The 16574-nt window shown below is 39.4% G+C and overlaps 1 protein-coding gene across 1 annotated transcript in view; it reads right to left on the bottom strand.

The window, feature by feature from the left end:
* Positions 1–16574, bottom strand: part of VWA8 (von Willebrand factor A domain containing 8) — a 370368-nt gene that overhangs the window by 192231 nt on the left and 161563 nt on the right. The window contains exon 20 of the mRNA XM_082859564.1: positions 14557–14628. Coding sequence (XP_082715690.1) covers positions 14557–14628 — 72 coding nt within the window. The remainder of the gene's footprint in view (positions 1–14556; positions 14629–16574) is intronic.

Here is a 16574-nt window from a genome sequence, read left to right as displayed (position 1 = left end):
AGTTGTCTTGTTTTTAACAAAGGTTAGGGGCTTCAGAACTCCAACCTCAGACATCTTCTAGTTCTATATACTGTCTCTGGGAATCTCACCTACTCCCTCCCACTCCCTTGACTTCAGTCATCACATACGGCTCACACTTCTTTCCTAAGCTCTAGCTGAGATGAGATTCCCTATTCCTAATTGTCAACTGAACTTCTGCATCAGATGTTCATACTAAACTCATTATGCTTCCACCCAGACTTACTCTTCTTTTTCTTAACCCCAATATAACAGTATTGTCATGTACCCAGCTGCTCAATGAATGAATCTCGGAATGTTTTTTTCTATCTTTTCCCTGATCTCATTCAAACTGTCACTAGAATCTTTGTAGTCTCTATTTGAAAAACTTTTTTCCTTCCTTCCTTCTTTCCTCCTTCCCTCCCTTTCTTTCATTCACTCTTTCTTTCTTCTTTCCTTCCTCCCTCCCACTCTCTCTCACTCTTTCTCTCTCCCTTTCTTTCTTTCTTTCCTTCCTTCCTCTCTCCCTCCTTTCTTTCTTTCTTTCCTTTTCTTTTTCTTTCTTTCCTTCTTTCTATCTCTTTCTTTCTTTCTTTCTCTTCTCTCCTTCCTCCCTTTCTTATCTCCCTTGTCTAATTTATCAACTGTTTTAGCACCTAATGTTATAGGTACTGCACTAGCTGAGTAGGATACAACGGTAAATAAAATAGCTACAGCCCCTGAGCCACACTCATAGCTTATAATCTAGTAGGAAACACAGACAATTAAGCAAACATAATAGATATACATGTGATAAGTGTTCTGCTGTGGGACATCCAAAAGGCTTGAAGACTTAACTAAGGGCTCAGGAAGTCCCACTATGCACAGTGATATTTCAGATGAAATATCAAGGAATTAAAGAGGTAAAGGAAGGAGCAGAAAGAGGAGTGTTCCAGGAAGGGAGAACCGTATGTGTAAAGACTTGTGGGTACTAGTGAACTGGAGAGCTGGACAGGTCTGAGGGATGTCAAGCAGCAAGAATGAGGAAGGGTGAGAAAGGAGGCTAGAGCAGGAGGCAGGGTCTAGCTCTGGAAGTCTTGGAAGCCACGTAAAAGCGTTTGGACCGCTTCCTGAAAGCACCAAAAAGCCACTGAAGCAGAGGAGTAATAGGATCAGATTTTCATTTTTGGAAAATCACTCTGGTGAAATGATCTGGCAGAGAGCAAGACTGAAAGCAAAGGAAAGCCATTTGGAAATTCCTTAGAAAGCTCAGGCAGGAGATGAAGGTGGCTTAAAGTAAGGAGCAGAGAGAAATGAATGTATTTAAGAGAGATTTAAGGGAAAGAACTAACAGGACTTGGTGATGGACTGGATGTGGGGACGAGGAGCTGGACAAATCAACCTTTCTGTCTTGGGCCACAGGGTGGAAGGTGATGCTGCTTACGACACAAGAAATAGGGGAGGGGAAGTGCATTTGCTGGGTGGGAGAGGAAAGTCTAGTTTAAAAAAAGGCAGTTTATGGGCTTCCCTGGTGGCGCAGTGGTTGAGAGTCCGCCTGCCGATGCAGGGGACACGGGTTCGTGCCCCGGTCCGGGAGGATCCCATATGCCGTGGAGCGGCTGGGCCCGTGAGCCATGGCCACTGAGCCTGCGGGTCCGGAGTCTGTGCTCCAAAACGGGAGAGGCTACAACAGTGAGAGGCCCGCGTACCACAAAAAAAAAAAAAAAAAGGCAGTTTAACTGTGAACATGTTCACTTTGCAGTGCCTGCTTCCCATATCTGCTCGTTCCTGTCTAATTCGCTCTCACTACTCCAGGGCAGCCAATCATCATCGTGCTCTGACTCCTAGAAAGGGTCCTCTTTGGTCTCGCCTCCGGACTTACAACCGGCCAGTCCACAATTTGTTTAGCTATTTTTCTAAAACAGAGATCTCATCAGGTCATTTCTGGCTTCATTTGAAAAGCTCTGATTATTCCTTCAAGGAAATGCTAAAAGCATGACCTAGGAAGGAATTTCTGTCAATATCCTGAGCAAAAAGAAACAGTTACAGCAATTTGCTCTTTCCAGTCATCATTTTCACCTAGAACAGAAAATCCTCAGGATTACTTTTAATTGAATAAATACATAAATAGTATCTTATTCTTCCATTATAAAAACTACACATGTTCATTTTTCTTAACTGGAAATTTCGAAAACAAAACACTACCCAATGTGCAGCTGCCAAAGTAAATCTGTTTCATTTTGTTCCTGTGCATGTTTATCTTTACTAGTCATTATTCTGTATATACAATTTGTATCCTTTAATTTTAAAAAGCACAAAACAAATAGTTTTTACATCATAATTGACTCTTACTGCGGAAAATATTTAGTGAGTGAAAATTTAAAAAGGGAGAAGCAACCTGTAGAATGAGAGATTTTAAAAACTACAAATTGTCGGGCTTCCCTGGTGGCGCAGTGATTGAGAGTCCGCCTGCTGATGCAGGGGACACGGGTTCGTGCCCCGGTCCGGGAAGATCCCACATGCCGCAGAGTGGGCCCGTGAGCCATGACCACTGCGCCTGTGCATCCGGAGCCTGTGCTCCTCAACGGGAGAGGCCGCGACAGTGAGAGGCCCGCGTACCGCAAAAAAAAAAAAAACACAACAAACTACAAATTGTCTCATAAGGATGATGCTTACTGTTATCATTACCGTTCCATCCCATTGTGTTCTTTGTGACAACATACTAGAAAGAAGGACCTTCACAGAGGTAGGAGTCACACGGCCCTTTACAGGGTTAGGAGGAAGAAGGGCTATATTCAGCCCCACAGACACGAGGACAGGAGGTAAACCTGCTACCAGCGTCTGTGAGAGAAAGGATCAGAGACATGACTTCAAGAACTTTGAAAGATTCTGGGACTCCTTCAACGTTCTCAGGCTCATTATTTCAGTTACCCTGTTTCCTCAGAGAGATCATAAGTAAAATCCTGTAAAGAAAAAGAGCTTTGCCTTCCTGGACTAGAAGATACAGGACTGGGAAAGTCAATCCATATCTTGTCAAGGGGGGCAAGAAGCAGAGTAGAAGAAAAGGGCTAAAGAGAACGGAGAGCAGACAAGAGAAAAGGGGTCTCGGGGTGGGATCTGGGCTAAGAGTAATTGTCCTGGGACGGAACTGTTGAAGGATCCCTCACAGCGGATGAACTTGCAAGCGTGCCATGGTGGCCCTCTGCCAAGTCTCACCCAACGAGCAGCCAGCCGTCTCCAGAACCTTTGTGCTGCTGCTTCTTTGCGGAGGTTGTTTTTTCTGACTCATTTAGGCTGCCTTTCCCCATCTCTCTGCCATCTTCCACTCACTCCTTAGTGTTCTGATGAAATGTCCCAGCTTCTCTGAAGCTTTGCCTGACTGTCCCAATGCTTTCTCTCTTTCAACTCAGAGCACCAGCATGGTTTCCTCTTCGCGTCCCTAAACAACTGTCTTTCACAGGCCTCACCACACTGTACCTTAGTGATGTGTCAGGTGCCTCGGCAGAAAGACACGCTCCTGGAGGCCGGGATCGGCCCTCTTCCGTGTCTCTCTCACCGGCACGCACATGTAACCTGCAGGTAATAACTATTAACATTTGAGGAAAGACGGGACGAAAAGGAAAGGGCAGTCGTATGATGTGCTCTTGCTAAAGGAGGTAGAAACCTCTTTCCGGAACATTCTGCTCCCTTTGTGTTAACAAAGAGGAGGAAACTGGCATTTATGGAGCCCGCTGCCATACACATACACACCCTTTCAGTGCTTTACCACTCAAATCCTCAAGCCAGCCATGTCAGTAGGAGGTAATGCTCCTGTTTTAGAGAAAAGCAAACTTAAGTTCTAAGCAATTAAGACCCTGCACACAATGGGATTTTGAAGGCAAATCCACTCTGACTTAAAAGATTGGGCTGTTTTCTGTTTCACTATATGGCAAAACAGAATGTCAGGAGGTAGCCTCCCTGAATTGCTTTACATGAGAGTTTATAGGCTAATGTCGTGGAGTCAAAGATCAGTTACTCCAAGATTACAAAATAGTCTAAAACATGTGTCCAGGAACTCCCTGTATGGTATCCAAGGTTCAGGAGGGAGAAGGTGAGGAAGTCAAGCTGGAACTTTTCTTCTGTAGTAACTTTTGAAACAGACACCAAGTGAGTGTTTGCCACAGCCGGTGTTCAGCTTTCCCTCATGGTCTCTGAAGCCTCTTACGTTTAGGCCTTCTTTCCAGTTCCCCTTAATTCTTCAATAATTTTCATAGCTCAGTTTGTATAATACTTAAAGACTTTTTTCATAGGGTCCTAATTTTCCTTTTAGAAAAGCTACTGTATGGATATCATCAACAAATACCAACTGCAGTCAAAAATAACAACGAGGAAACTAACATTACAACAAAATCAGGAGAAATAAATTGCGGCTGCTTTTCTATAACCATAAAATTTCCATCAAACGTTGAAACTTCTAATTCTTTGTCCAAAGTGCCTGAAAATATACTCCCTATACTAGCAGTTGGGAGACTCAGACAATAATCCCTCCTTAATCTGTCTCAGGTGCAGGTTTCTACTACCATCTTTATTCATTTGAATAAAGAGGGCCTAGACAAGCTGATCTCTAAACACTATCTTATTCTAATATTCTTTAATCCAATAACAAAATGAGAGGTCACTGCTTTATGACTCACTGGAAGTTTCTTGTTTTCCAAATTCTCTCAGTGAACGTGCATTAGTTATGTAATCAGAAAAAAATTAAAACTAAATAGTACACAATCCCAACATTTCCATAAATGGGTTCCCTGTAACAGATTCAAAAAACGGTACCTGGAAGTCAGACAAAACAACACGCTTTTCAATTGCACTACCAGTTTGCATGGCTTTAAACATACTTATAAAGTTCCCTGGCAAAGTCAAAACCTCCTTTTCAAACAGGAATAATAAAATCCACCTCCCTGCAATTTCCCTTTGAAATAATGTGTTGTTATAAATGGCAAAGATACATTCTTTGCTAGTTTGGTCATTAGGTATGACCAAAGCATCCATAACAAATACTGTGGGGAAAAAAAATCAATGTGTCTACAAAAGTAATACACAAATTCAGAACAAAGGCAAGAAAAATATTCACTAAGAAACACTGGACAGATAAACTGAATGTTAGAGAGAATGTGCAGCATGGCAAAGAATTTGCATATTGCAATTCAGGCAACTTCATAGCAAGAGGTTTGAGAAAGGATACAAATAATGTAATATAAAATAAAGATGAGTGTCATTATATTTGATGAAACCAAATATTTCATAGCCTTAGGACTCCTAGGCCGCTGTAGCTACTAGAAACAGGGCACATTTAGTTATCAAATTCCCTGCTGCCACTACTTGCTGGGGACACAGGCGGGAAAATTTCTGGACACACTGTTCAGCCCCTCTACAGATATTAGATAATTATTCTGGCATAGCAACATGGTATATTCCTGATGTGACACATTAGCAATCTGCCAGGGCTCAGTTCAAATGATTAATTAACAAAATTCACACATTCTTTAATTTTGGCAATAAAATATTCACAGCATCTCAATACTAAATAATTCAACAAACATTTACTAGGCCTATACCAGGAGAAAACTAAGTCCATTAATTACAAGCCTCTAATTAATAAATGGTATGAGATACAAAGGATTATATAGAATTATGTAATAACAATGTGTATAGAGTCCTCCTTAGTGAGTATTAAATGTATGTTTACTGATTTTCATAGTGTATAAAAGATTTCAAAATTAAATGCTATGAAAATTCAGGAAAAAAAGGCTGGGAAGAAATTCAGAAAGAAATTTCTAGGGCTTCCCTGGTGGCGCAGTGGTTAAGAATCCACCTGCCAATGCAGGGGACACGGGTTCAGGCCCTGGTCCGGAAAGATCCGACATGCCGCATAGCAACTAAGCCCGTGCGCCACAACTACTGAGCCTGCTCTAGGGCCCACGAGCCACAACTACTGAGCCCTTGTGCCACAACTACTGAAGCCCATGCGCCTAGAGCCCACGCACTGCAACAAAGAGTAGCCCCTGCTCACCGCAACTAGAGAAAAGCCCTCACGCAGCAACGAAGATCCAACGCAGCCAAAAATAAAATAAATTTGTTAAAAAAAAAAAGAAATTTCTAGCCTGGAAGAAATGAATATGGTTTAATTTCATTATGTAAATTAATCAAGAAGTTAAATTGGCTTAATGAAATTTACTTTAGAAGATACTTCCTCGTTGGAAGTTCATTGATATTGGTATAATTCTGATAAAATGTTTATATTCATGAAAGTGGGTCAATACCTCTAAGGATAAAGAGAACAGGAGAATGTATCTTTCAACTTTCAAAGGGACTCAGGAGGTACCTCAACTACGTGCAATGATCATGCTTTGTCTGTATGCTGACTGAAACAAACCAGCTGTAAAATGACACTTTGGAGATAACTGAGGAACACAGGGTATCAGAGTATATTAAGGGGTTATTATTAACTTGTTAGGAGTAATAATGGGATTGTGATCATATCAGAGATAAAAACTGAGCTACTGTAAGAAAAATGCATTATGTAAAAGAATGATGTATTAAAAGATAACATATAGATAGTATGTTCAATACAGATAAAACAAGATGAACAAAATGCTGATAATTGTTGAAACTAAGTTATGGGAGTTCATTATATACCCTACTTTTTATAGAACATGTTAAAAAATTTCATAATAGAAAATTTTAAAATGCCCTGTACTCTGTATGTAAAGCATAGTTCCTGGCCTATTATAAGCACTCAACATAAGTGAGCTATTATACACTATTATTGTTGTTGTTGTATTACTAGTATGAGAGTTAGTGTGGTATGGTGAAAAAAATGCATGAGCTTTGGAGATCTGAGTCCTAACTCAATCATTAACTAGCTATGTGATCTTGAGCAAATATTTTAACCTCGAGTTTCAGTCTGCTTATTTGTAAAGTATGGAAAATAAAAATATTTATCCCAAAGCATTGCTGTAGAACTAAATGAAATGATTTTTGAAAGTATATTGGAAATTGTAAAACATAACAATTATTACTATTTTTAATCCTTGCTAATAAGAAATCTGTAATTCAATTATAGATGAAATTAAAAAATCACAACAACCTTAAGAGAAAGATGAATTAGATAGTGATAAAATACTATAAACGTTCAGAGGAAAACAAGATTATTTCTATTTGGGGGTGTCTAAGACAGGCTTCATAGAGGAAAAAAATCCGAGCTCTTGAAAACTGTAGGATTTTCATAGGCAAAGATGAGGGGAAGAAGCACCATATGAAACAAACAATATGAAAAATGGCTGGGAGAACAAAAGGGCGTACTATACTCAGGGAGGCTAAGAAACTCTGATCTGGAAGAACTAGAACTATACAAGAAGCTTGGAACCAGGTCATAGGTTGTTTTGAGTGTTTCCCTATGAAAGAGATTTTATCTGATAGGCAAGGGGGAGCCACTTTCAACTTTTAGCAGGAAAATATTCATAAAATTAAGAGTTGCTTTCCAAGATTTATCTCACTGCTGATAGAGCAGAAAGTGCCATGGAATCGGAAAGAGTACCTAAAGCATCAGTACTCTAGAAACATAAAGCACATGAAAGTCAGACAGAGAAGGCCTCCCCTATGAAAACCAGCCAGAGCTGACTCTTTATTTTTTAAGGAAGACAAAATATATTAGAATTTTGGTAAAGGTAAAAAATATGGACTGTGGAATACAAGGACAGCTTAAGTATAAATATTTCACCAGAGTGCTATTATCCGGTAAAAAGATACAAAGGACTCGCTTAAAATGGAAAAAAAAAACAAAAAGGTTGACAAATCTGGCAAATTATTGGACTATATTCATGTAGAAGTAATTGTGAATTATTAGTTTTGCCTCATTAAATATAAATTAAATTTTGATGACTTGCTTTGCAATTTGTCTAACATCAGAAATCAGGAAACATTATAGGCAGACGATTAAATTTTCATTTCTTAAAACAAATACTATATATTTTAAAAATAATTCTTACGTAAGGGGGGTACCTGAGCATTTTAGAAAGCCACATTACTAAAATATTTCTTCCTTCAACCTCTCAAAACTTAAGTATTCTTATTCAGAAACAGAAGTTTATTCTTGAGGGTTTTTTTTTTTTTTTTGCCGTACGAGGGCCTCCCACTGCTGTGGCCTCTCCCGTTGCGGAGCACAGGCTCCGCACGCGTAGGCTCAGCGGCCATGGCTCACGGGCCCAGCCGCTCCGCAGCATGTGGGATCTCCCTGGACCGGGGCACGAACCCACGTCCCCTGCATCGGCAGGCGGATTCTCAACCACTGCGCCACCAGGGAAGCCCTCTTAAGAAGTTTTTAAACAACAAAAACATTATGCGCCTATAAGCTCAATCTATAACCCAAAATATTCACAACAAATACTTTGTATATCAAATAGAATATAGCTCTGCAAATCAAAAGAAAATAAGATATGGGGAGGAAGAAAGCTCATTCTTGAGTAGAGTTGTGACAAAAAAAAGCATTACTGGCTTGAAAGTAAATAGCCATTTCTCTTTTTTCCCTGTCAGTAAAGCTGAAATAAATAGAAAGTCATGCTATGATTCTTTTAAAAAGCCAGCATGAAACTCCTAATTGTATGAAAGGTACATGTGATGTTATAATTACAGTAAGTAGAATATAACGCATGTAGCAGCATACTAAAGTGGTTCTACGACATGAAGCGTTGTATACTTAGGGAGCATCAAACGTGTAATTTCAGGGCACCCTATCCCTTTTGGCTGACAGGCAGCAATTCTGCTTCATTTGCTGGAGGGTCGATGTGCTGTGCCGTAACATCCCACAAAGAAAATCAGAAAGATTAAACGAAATAATTTTATTTCATCAAAAGAAGATGTGGCCTACTTTATTTTGCTATGGTAAGTGATTTTATAGACTTGTTTTTAGCTTCCCAACTGTTATGAAACCTTGTCTAATGTCAAAGATTCTTAGAAAAGATAGTATTACATGGAAAGAAAAGATGGGATTTGGCTCAATAAAGATAATAAACCTTGAGATACCTCAAAATCAACACTTATTCCCTTTTATTTCCTCATTGTAAAAGTTGCTACTGGTAACAGCAATCTTTCAAAACATCTCTAAATTGACAACTTTGCCTATTGAAAAGTTTCTTTCATGAACTTCAGCCAGTTTTTAGTTTGCAAACAGAAGGATGGGTAAACTGTATCAATCTATAGACAGTTTGTATTAACAGCATTCATTACACTTTATTGTATAATTATAACAACCCACTACTGGCTTCTCTGCCAATATTTAATCCCCAAAGCTTCAATTCTAACTGACTTGTTTTTTTGTTTTGGGTTTTTTTTTTGAGTAGTCATCATATAATGTTTTAGAAAGAGAAAAGGAGCCTGATCAATTGCTACAAATGGTTGACTTAGTTTCAAACTAAATCATGTAATTGAAATAGGTGTTCTCCAGATGGTTGTCACTTTTCATTTGAGGGAAAACACCAGTGACACTACCCGGGGACAGCTGAGCATCAGTAGACCTTAACTTACCAGCTGTAGCTTCACTTCCTGGTCTTTTTCTTTTTTCATTGTTTTGGTTCACAAGACGGATAAAGGGTGAAGATGAGAAGCTGTGTAAGATATTAAGGTACTGAAATACCACTGATAAATAAAGTAGGGTGTTTTCAAAGGTTATCGACAGAGGACCTGAGTTACTGTGACTGCAAAAGTACACACTCCTGAAAAAGATATCTCCTAGATGATCAGGACTCAGAGGAAAGCACGGGGAAAGAGAACATATAACTGCATACCAGTCCTTAGAAAAACACATCCCTGTGGGGCACTTGCTCTGCATTTGCTAGCAAATACTACAGGTGGCTCCTTCCCCCTCATACAACCAAATGGAAGCAATCAAGGGTCTAACCGTAATGACCCTTATGCTAAGTGAAATAAGCCAGATAGAGAAAGACAAATACTGCATGGTATCATTTATATGTGGCATCTTAAAAAGAAAAAAAAAAAGGTTGAACTCACAGAGACAAAGTAGAAAAGTGATTGCCAGGATCTGAGCAGTGGAGGAAATAGGGAGAGGTTAGTAAAAGGGTACAAACTTTCACTTATAAGGTGAATGAGGTCTGAGGATATATTAGTTTTATATATATATATATATATAAAGTTATATAATATATATATTAGTAATATATATCATAATATATATTATATATTAGTATAACATGGTGCCTACAGTTGATAACACTGTATTGTATAATTGAAATTTGCTAAGACAGCAAACTTAAATGTTCTCACACAAAAAAGGTAAATATGTGAGGTGATGGATATATTAATTAACTTGATGGGGGGAATCCTTTCAGAATGTATGGTTATATCAAATCATCACGTTGTACACTTTAAATACATTTTTTTGTGTCAATTCTACCTCAATAAAGCTGGGAAAAAATATAAGTCTAACCATAGAATCTTGTTCATATCTTAACACAGATGTTAGTTTTTGAAAACAAGTTTGAAAGGAACTGAAGTTGGCTAAAGCACTCAGGGTTTCTATTTAGATTTTAACCAGCCACCTTAAATCCAATTTTCACTCGCTGACTTGGTAAATGGAAGTATGTGCAAAGTTATATCTCATTTAATTAGCTAAATACTAATTAGCACTTAATTATTTTTAGAAAAATTAAATAATTAGTGTTTCATTATTCTGTCCTAGTGATAATGCTGCCAGTCTCTGATCAGATCCCATCAGTAATATAATCATACCCAGCTGTCTTGGCCACTTAAGTATTTTCTCTTACTCCCTAGATTCTGTCTTATTCACTGTTTCCTTCACCAAACAGTTGCAAATTTACTGAATAAGAAATTTAGTCAATTTGTCTTAGAATCTCCTGAAAATAAACCAAGTAAGCCTAAATTTTAAATTCATATTACTTCTAAATCATTTTGGCTACTCATTCGAAATTTATTCTAGGCAGTCCTCTAAAATATATTTGTTGAATGTCTATTGTATGCAAGGCATCAGGGAGGTTGCAAAAATAACTAAGACTTATCAAGGGGCTCTCTCTTTGCAGTAGAGAGGTGGCAGGTGGACGCATAAGTTTGACAGAAGTCAAAAGAAATCTAGAAATGACGTGCTGTAAGAGTTCAGAGAATGAGGCCAAACCTTCAGGCTGCAGTGTTCAGGAAGACTTTATTAAAGAAGCATATTATGGAATATTACAGCCAGGGGGACCTTAGAAAACACCCATTCCAATCCTATCATTTTATAGATAAGAAACAGAAAGAAAAGAAAAAAGACAAAGCCCTTAAGGAGGAATAGCAATCTATCCAATATCACATACAGAGTTGAAAAATCTGCACAGGAAGGTAGATCTCTGGGTTCCCAGCTTTCTGCTTTTCCACGACACCATACTGCCCTCTGAGATTGGAAGGATTTCAATAGGCAAAGATGGGAGAAAGAAGAGAGCACGCTGGTGACAATCAAAGGCTAAAATATAACACTGATAAGAAGGTATCTGGAAAACAGAGTGTTTATCTGAGGACATGAATTCCAGGGGAGAAATGAGACACAAGGCTGCAAGCGGAGTGGGATGAGACAATGGAGGACATCAAATGATAGCCTAAAAGACTTAGACTTTTTCACTAGCTAATTTCATGGGCACAGGTAGCAGAATTTACTTATAAAATCTAAGACCATCAGTGTCTTAGAGGTTTATAATGAAAGGATAAAAAAGCTTTCTGCCATGAAAAACACCAGCTAAGTGTAGCAAATTTATAATGAATACAATCTCCATTTTTCAATTTTTCTGTTTCTCCAAAGTGGAGGGTGTCAGACTAGAGGTAAAAGAAGGCAAGACACTGATCTGCTGACGACAGGCAGGGTTTGTGACAGCATTGACTGACAGTCGACGTTTGTGTGAAGTCCCTGCCTCCTGCCTTGCACCTCCTGAGCATCTTTTGCAGGCTCTACCCAGAGGTTCCTTAGGCAACTCTACACAAGCCTGAAAACCAGTGGGACCTCCCACCCTCACCGGATGCTGGGGTTCCCCCATGTATGTGTAGAGAGGGAGCTGCTCTTCGCTCTACCCAATGCCTAGCCCTTTGTCCTAGTGTCTTGTTCTCTTCTTTGGGACTCGAAATAGACTAGAGGTAGCATACTGGATTTCACATCAACATTTGTATAGCACTCTAGAGTACTTTCAAAGCACTTTCATAGCCTCTTTTTAATTTATCATAAAGAAGAAGCAATCCTGTGCTCCACCTCAGCCCTCATCCTGTATAGCTCTCCCCAGCCCCCAGGGGTTAGAATGTTCTCCCTGTCTCTCTGGTTACTGGCTAGGCTCTAACTTTAACCTTTCAACCTAGACAACTCTTGTGAAACCCTGACTCTATTATCTAACTCAAATGTAAACCCCGCCTTTACCAGGAAACTCCTTCTGTATCCCACCCACTAAACCCCAAGGACATCAGTATCATCTAGGATATTTCAAAGCTGCTTGAACATCATAACTTGACCCCTAGGGGCCTTCCTTTTGAAAGCCTGCTCCTCAGCAAAAACTATTCCTCAAGCCCCAGCTCTGTGTATTCTTGGCCTACTTTCTTTGCCTACTCTCTTGGTCTACTCTCTGGTCTGCAGCTGTTGAGATGCCAGCAGACTGTGTCTCAGGCAATTCAAATAACAACAGAAGACCTGAAAAAGACACACTGAGTATACCAGGGTTTAACAACTTATAAAAAGTTTGTGAGGTACTCTGGGCTATGAAGCCATCATTTTGCAAAGTGAGATGAGAGTCATCAGTTTTCAGAGTCAGATGAGAACTTGACCTCCTGGGCTTCAATATCAAGTACTGAATACTGGACTGTTAACTGGTCTTCAGCCTCCCACTCTGGTACATAGACTCACCAGGACTTTTTAAATAGTGAAAAACAACCATGGATCAGCAATAAGCAACCTTAAAACAATTGTTAAAAAAAAAAAAAAAAGACCAAGAATACTTTACTGCTCACCCTTTAATTCTTGTTCAGAAAAAAATAAAACAGAGTATTAAAGTCCTTTTTAACAACAGTGACCCACAGATTTAATTCTAACTGAGCACCTAGCATGAGCCAGGGACTGTGTGAAGTGCTTTCCATGCGTTATTTCATGTGACCCATACATTAGCCCGACAGCGTGCACGTGATTTGCATTCCTAGGTTAGATATCAGGAGACGGAGCCTTAGTAAGATTAGCAACTTGCCCAAAGTCACAGCCATCTATGAAAGAGTTGCAATTGGACCTCTAGCCAGCTAACATCCAAGCCTGTGAACTCAACCAGTAAACCACTCAATTGGCCCTTTTTTATTTTTTTTTTTAAAAAATTTGTTTTGTAAGTTTGAGGGACTAAATAAAGAATATGTATTGTTTTAATAAGTTAAAAAACAAAAAGACCAAACTTCTTCTGAAAGCTTGTTATCCTTAATTTCAAACTAATTTAAAAAACCAAAGGTGCTGTTCATTATGAGTCTGTTAATTTCATTGAGGAAAATTATCAGAAGCCTCTAGATATAAAATGTCCATCCACTCCATCCATAAACACATTCAATATCTACTATGTAGCAGCAAGCACTGTGCCAGGAACTGAGGACACCGAGATGAGCAAGAGAACCATGGTCCCTGCCCTTGATGGGCATATAGACAAGTTGGGCAGATAGTCATTCTACATGTAAATACAGTAACACATGATGAGTGTGATGATGGAGAGATGGAAGGAAGTTATGTAGAAGCAGGAAAACCTAAAAGCTATGGACAAGGGAACATGTCCCGGAGTTAGAGAAAAGGGGTGTGGGAAGGGAACGGGGAGTGCTCCAGGCAGAGAGAAGAGCTGCGCCAAGGACCAGAGGGGAGATAAGAACTGAAAGAGGGGGCTTCCCTGGTGGCGCAGTGGTTGAGAGTCCGCCTGCCGATGCAGGGGACGCGGGTTCATGCCCCGGTCCGGGAAGATCCCACATGCCGCGGAGCGGCTGGGCCCGTGAGCCACGGCCGCTGAGCCTGTGCATCTGGAGCCTGTGCTCCGCAACAGGAGAGGCCACAACAGTGAGAGGCCTGCGTACCGCAAAAAAAAAAAAAGAACTGAAAGAAGTTCTGAGTGGCTCAAGCTAACACCAAATGCAAGAAAGGAGGGAGCCAAGCCTACACCTAAGGGCAATGGGGAGCAAATTTAAGCAAAACAAAAGAGACTTAGATTTTATTTTCACAAGTATCAATCTGGCTGCAGAGTGGAGAGTAGATCACAGTGGAAGTAAGGTTGGGGTGAAGCTATATTAGGAAACCACGGCTGTAATCCAGGCGATAGGTGATGATGAGCTGGGCTAGGGTGACAGACGTGGGAAAGAAAAGCAGATACGTATAAGGTAATTCTAAGGTTTAGAAGGTAGAAGACCCTTGTTGTTTAATTCAACTAGTCATTTAACTGGGAAAAAAATCATTTCTAAAAACGTACTCCAACAAGGAAAAGAAACTTACTGCTTTTAAACTGCTACTATCATTTATTCATAAGTACCCGAGTTCCAGCCATAACTCACCTGGTTCCCAACCAATAATAGGTGTTCTCCAAGAAGAAAGTCTTTGAGCATATCTTCCATCACTATCATGTGCTAGAGGAAAAACAACTAGAGGTTAATTGTGTTTTGCAAAATCAAGGTGAAATAAGAAAGTTAACTATAAAGATATCTTCATGGAAAGTAAAACATCTATTATAATAGACAATACTCAATTTGATTATGTAAAAAAAATTAAAAGTAATGCTGTGGTTATAAATAAGTTATATAACCAACTTAGTCACTGATATTGAAAACCTGAAATGGTCCCCCTTAGCAAGACTCAACCACTGACCAATACGTATTTCAAAGAGTTTTTATGATTCAACTCAAATATCTTTCAGCTATTGTACTATGCAGTGTTGGCTTATAATTTAATATAATATTTAAATTAACATTAATGCAAATATACAAAGGCTTTCTAAAATAACTGGAGATTTCCATGGAACATTTTACATTGACTTCTTCTTAACCATTACCTTCAAAGTATATATAGCTTTAGAATTAAAAGTATATTATTCACTTTCATATTTTTAAATTCAAATCATGACACAATACAGTCAAAGAAGAAGATTAAAGCTGTTCACAACAGGCACAGAGGAAATTACGTTGCTCTTTTGTATCTTGAAAAATAGGACAGTCATAAGTAGGTCACAAAGGCTCATCCGGGAGTTGAAGGGAGAACTATATCCCAGAACAGTTAACGTCCCTATTACTTTCTCTTGGTTTTCTGTATCAAAACAATAATGGTCTCGTAAGTACTTACTGTAGTTCTCTATTTGTAAAAAAGGCAAATTGACCTTTTCTATCTCACATATGCTGCAGATATTTTTCTAGTTTGCCACTCACTTTTCTCTTTTTAACTTGGCTTATGAATTTTTTGACATCTAGAACATTTTCCTTTTTCTTGCCACATTAAGCAATGCTTCCCTTCAGAGTTTCTTTTTTAGAAAAATTGAGAAAGTTTTTTCCCTCCTTCAAGAACAGATGAGTATTCCTTAACGTTTATCTTGGTAATTTTAATTTTTTAAAACTGCTTGCAGATAAACCATGGAACTGGAATTTTAACAAGGTCTGAAGTAGGGTGAGCAATTTTGTTCATTCTGGAATACTTTTTAGAATAAAAAGAGGTGTTATTAATATGCTGGAACAACAAATGTAAACAGGGACTATCTTAAGCAAATGAGGGAGGGTACATGGTTATCCTAGTTAAAGGGGAGCCCTGGAACATTCTTTTTTTTTTAATATAAATTTATTTACTTATTTATTTGTTTGTTTATTTATTTTTGGCTGCGTTGGGTCTTCGTCTCTGCGTGTGGGCTTTCTCTAGTTGCGGTGAGCGGGGGACTACTCCTCGTTGCCGTGCACGGGCTTCTCATTGCAGTGGCTTCTCTTGCCATGGAGCACGGGCTCCAGGTGCACAGGCCTCAGCGGCTGTGACGCACAGACTTAGTTGCTCCACAGCACGTGGGATCTTCCCGGACCAGGGATCAAACCCGTGTCCCCTGCATTGGCAGGCAGATTCTCAACCATTGCACGACGAGGGGAGTCCCTAGAACATTCTTTTAATTTGGGTTCTAGTGATAATGTGGTCTGTAGACCTCGTCCTTCTAAGTAAGCTGAAAAATCAGTGCCAATTTCCAGACAACATTAAGTTCTTCTAGAAATACCTGGGCTAATATGCATGAAGAACAGATACGAAAGTTGGAATAAGCACCTAGAGAGCAGGTAAAAAAGCAATGTAAACACTGAAAAAGAATCTAAACTATACTTGTTGTCTTCTTAACTTTTTCTCATGTCCTTCTACTTCATGCCCTCATTGCACCTAAGTTATTCAAGTCAACAAACATTAGCTAAGGCTAAGGTCACGGCCTATATAATTCTTTCCTTAACCTCTTGTCCCACTTGGTACCATAGACAATTTCTTAAAAGTCTTCTCTCCGGGCTTCCCTGGTGGCTCAGTGGTTGAGAGTCCGCCTGCCGATGCAGGGGACGCGGGTTCG

Source organism: Leucopleurus acutus (genome assembly GCF_964270905.1).
Source record: "Leucopleurus acutus genome assembly, chromosome: 18".
Classification (NCBI taxonomy): Eukaryota; Metazoa; Chordata; class Mammalia; order Artiodactyla; family Delphinidae; genus Leucopleurus; species Leucopleurus acutus.
Note: the sequence above shows the minus strand (reverse complement) of the source record. Positions and strands in the feature narration are given on the sequence as shown.